Source organism: Gymnoscopelus microlampas (assembly GCF_963454915.1).
Source record: "Gymnoscopelus microlampas genome assembly, chromosome: 4".
Classification (NCBI taxonomy): Eukaryota; Metazoa; Chordata; class Actinopteri; order Myctophiformes; family Myctophidae; genus Gymnoscopelus; species Gymnoscopelus microlampas.
Genome location: NC_139941.1, coordinates 47,353,999 through 47,358,012, shown reverse-complemented (window position 1 = coordinate 47,358,012; position 4,014 = coordinate 47,353,999). Strand labels below are relative to the sequence as shown.

The 4,014-nt window shown below is 44.7% G+C and overlaps 1 protein-coding gene across 1 annotated transcript; it reads left to right on the top strand.

Annotated features, from left to right (window-relative positions):
- Window positions 1-1,972: 1,972 nt before the first annotated feature.
- Window positions 1,973-3,496, top strand: LOC311044114 (T-complex protein 11-like protein 2; the record flags this gene model as incomplete). Its single annotated transcript, XM_084055534.1, has 1 exon — window positions 1,973-3,496. The coding sequence occupies one exon, from the start codon at window positions 1,973-1,975 to the stop codon at window positions 3,494-3,496; it is 1,524 nt and encodes a 507-aa protein (XP_083911660.1).
- Window positions 3,497-4,014: the final 518 nt, after the last annotated feature.

Genomic DNA, 4,014 nt, shown 5'->3' with positions numbered 1-4,014 from the left:
ACCGGCGTTGCCAGATTGTGTGAGAGATATAGGCAGCCGGGTCTAGGAAAACAAGCCCCAAAAGAAGCGACAATAATATTGGTCACATGAGCACTTTATAAACCGATAGGCATTGGCTATTTGAAAATAGTAGACACACAAGCTCACAAGTTAGTTGTAGATCTGCTATTTAAAAACAAAAGATGGGGGGTGGGGGGGATGTTACACATTTGATTATGTTTTTTAAACATTTGAGCACAAATCCGCTATGGGCGTCCCTGGCAAAAAATATTGTTATATGTTGGGGTCCGTGGACAAAATACATGTTAATTAAACTTGGAAAATTAAACCAGAACCACTGGTTTAAACATTAGGAAACAAGCCCAAATAAGCACACTTTAGAAACAAGCCTAATAAGCAACTACACTTTAGAAACAAGCCCAAATAATCAACTGCACTTTAGAAACAAGCCCAAAACAAACGCAACCCACAACTACCAATATTTACAAGCAATTTTACTGAAAAACAAGCCCAAAGTCGCTTATAATAAGTGGGAATGGCAACACTGATGACAACAGACACCACAGGAGTACTTAAAGGGGTAGCATCTCAAGTAGTCTCAAGTAGTAGAAAGACAAAATTGACTAAATATAGCTCTGATATACTAAATAATATACTATAGTAGCACTAAATATAGTAAAATACTGAATATAGTAATATACACTACATGTAGTAAAATACTGCATACCTATTGTTGTGTTCATAATTATGTTTGTGTTCTCGCTATAACAGGGGAAATGAATTGCCACAAATGAAGCTTAAAATTGTATTAGAAAAATGTATATCAAATACTATTCAATAACTATTCAAATATAATCCCATATTGCACATGTCTTATTAGGTTATTGGTCTTAATAGTCATCACATCACAATAATACAAACAGTACAAGCAGTTCTCTCCCATGGTTCTGGTTAAAAGAATGCTTTTTATGGTTTGGTAGGAGGTGGAAGGGCTTCAAGGCAAGCAGGCTGAACCAAATTCCATGGAGAATCATCACAGTATCTCCCTGACTGCTCAATGTATAATGCTCCAAAATAAAATGGCCATTGATGGGCTCTTAGATATAGATGCGATGATGATCATCAGATCTTCCTTTATTTCAACTGTATTTATTGTCTTAGCACAAATACAAAATCTTATAGTAGGCCTACGAGGGCGTTGTTGGGCTCTTGGAACATTGCTCAGCCAACGTGGCCTCTCGGCCCAGCCCATACATTTTTAAAAACTTTAGGTTTTAACTCGATAAATTGCACCATTTTCAAGTTACTTCAGAATATAATGAATATAAGATGTGAACTAAAAGGTCTGGTCAAATAAAATCAACAATTTGAGTGTGTGACAGGCTCAATGTTTCAAGATCACAAAACACACTTTATTTCCATGTGGCTACTTGCTGCTTGCCATGCCTTTGGTGTGTACTGTCGTACATAGCCACAACAAGGAAATAAAACAACTTTTACACGGGAGAGCAGAAGGCAACTTCTGTCCAGACATGGACAGTAGCTCTGTCCATGTCTTGAATATGTGTGGAGGTGACGATTTATCCTGTTATGACGATTACCTCGATGCACAATAGGTGCGCAGCCACACCCAGCTCTGAGTCCAGGTCTTGTCTCAGGCCAGGTATGACTGCTTAATTCAGGCATCCTCCATCCCACAGAGGGCAATTTGATTTGCTTTAGGAGTAGGAGTAAGTCCCTAAGAAACAGGGTCCAACAACGGCTTGGCTCACACATGTGGATCTCAGACATTATATTGATGATGACATCAGTCTTGCCCGTGTATGGTAGCAGTTTGTGTTGTGTGTGATGTCAGATCAGAGCTCTGGTCAGCCTTATACAAGACGCTGAGCTCGAAGTATTAAAGGTGATACAGAGTGGTAGCGATATAGACCGACGGAGACCTTGGTGCTTCTCAGAGATCTAGCAAATCATGCCTCTAAATGATGAGCGTTCCACGTCAATCTCCAGTGATATGGACTCATACGTGGACAGTGTACCGCCCACCAGTGACCTGAACTCTTCCCGTGACAGCCTCCCCAGCACGGCCTCCTCCAGCACCCCGAACATAACCATGGATGAAGTCGTGGCTTCTGCCAAGGATCTGTCTAATCTCACCCTGGCCCATGAGATTATTGTCAACCCCAGCTTTGCCCTGGAGCCCCTGGACCTACCTCAGAACAGTTTTGGTAAACTAGCCAAAGACATCGTTCACAGTGCCTTCTGGGATATCCTGGAGTCTCAGTTGAACGATGACCCGCCACAGTATACGTTTGCCATCCATCTACTGAAGGAGATCGGGGAGATCCTACTGTCCATGTCGAGACCCATTTGGCTGCGGACCCAGATCACGGAGAATTTGGACATTGACCTGATTCGCCAGCAGGCTGACAACGACGCTGTGGATTTCCAAGGGCTGGCTTCATACATTATCACTACCATGAGCAAACTGTGCGCGCCAGCCAGAGACGAGGAGGTCAAGAAACTCCAGAAGATCACAGACAATGTTGTGACACTGTTCAAGGAGATCTTCCGCGTGCTGGACTTGATGAAATTAGACATGCTCAACTTCACCATCAAGAACCTGAGACCTGTGCTACAGAAGCAGGCTGTGGAATATGAGAGAGCCACGTTCCAGAACATCGTGGACACCATGCCCAACGCCTTGGATCACACGACCACCTGGTTCAAATCATCATTGGAGGAACTGGTGCTGCTCCTGAACCCTGCAGACCAGACCGATGGCCAGAAGGTGAAAGGTCAGAAGGCAATGCCCACACCCTCGCTGGTCATTGATAACGCCTTTCTCCATGTCCTTACCTGGAACAGCAGCAACCCACTGCCGGAGACCTTGATGACGGATGAGACGCGTCTGTCCGAGATTCAGTGGGAGCTTCAGCAGCTTCAGGCAGTAAATGCGGTATTGCTTATTGTCAACAGTGCCGTCGGGGGGGCCATCCAAGGAGTGTCTTCTCTGGCCGACCGTCTCAAGAGGATGACCAGCGTTCTCTTGGATGGCTTGCACAGTGCCAACTTTAACCTGGAGGAGGCACTCAAGGGTGTCAGCACCCAGATCTGCTGTGAGCTAAATAAGTCACTGACTGAGAGGAAGTATCCCTCGCTGACCCACACCCTGCAGGCCTCCCTCACTGGCCAGATCTGTAGCCTCACCCAGAAGGACAACCTTATCCGCACTCTCGTTGAGGAGCGTGTACAGCAGTACTTTGTGGGTCTTATCACCGCGCCCACGCCCAACGCTAAACAGGTACCCGCCGGTCTGACTGCCATCCAGCCTGAGCTGGCATCCCTAGGGGGGAGGTTCATCGGCCTGGTCAACTACAACAAGCGCGTCTATGAACCGTTTTACTCTGGCATTCTCAGGAAACTAATATTCGGTGGCATGTCACATGTCACACCAAATGCTGCTCAGGATCCCACTTGCAGTCATGTCGTTTAACAACACTTGGACCATAGCGTCCCTATTCATATCATAACAGGCAAACAGCCAGCAACAATAGGTGAACATTTGTTGAAAATGGTCAATCTACAAGCTCACAGTGAGCTTGTACTGTAGATGAGATGAGAGAATTGGTGTTGAGGGAAAAAGGAGAGGGCCAAGGATAGTGTCCTGGGGGACTCGGTAAAAAGTTAAAACCCAACATCAGGTCTGTATGTGTTTGGACAAAGCTGAAAATAGAAATGGCCTTAAATAGCAGTAAAACTGCCCTGACATGCGGCCTGAAAATGTCGATTTCTCAAAAAGTGTGGGAGAAGTTTGTGACAATGTATAATATATATTATAACCTTTATTGTGATGTCTGCCAAATTCATGCGTGGCGTCCGTGTGGATCTCTGACATCATGTTGATGACAGTAAATCAGAATGGAACTCCATATCTGGACAAGACTAATGATATTATACATGGTTTCAGCCCGATCTGAGCCCCATTGACTTCCATTATAAATGTAAAGTTAA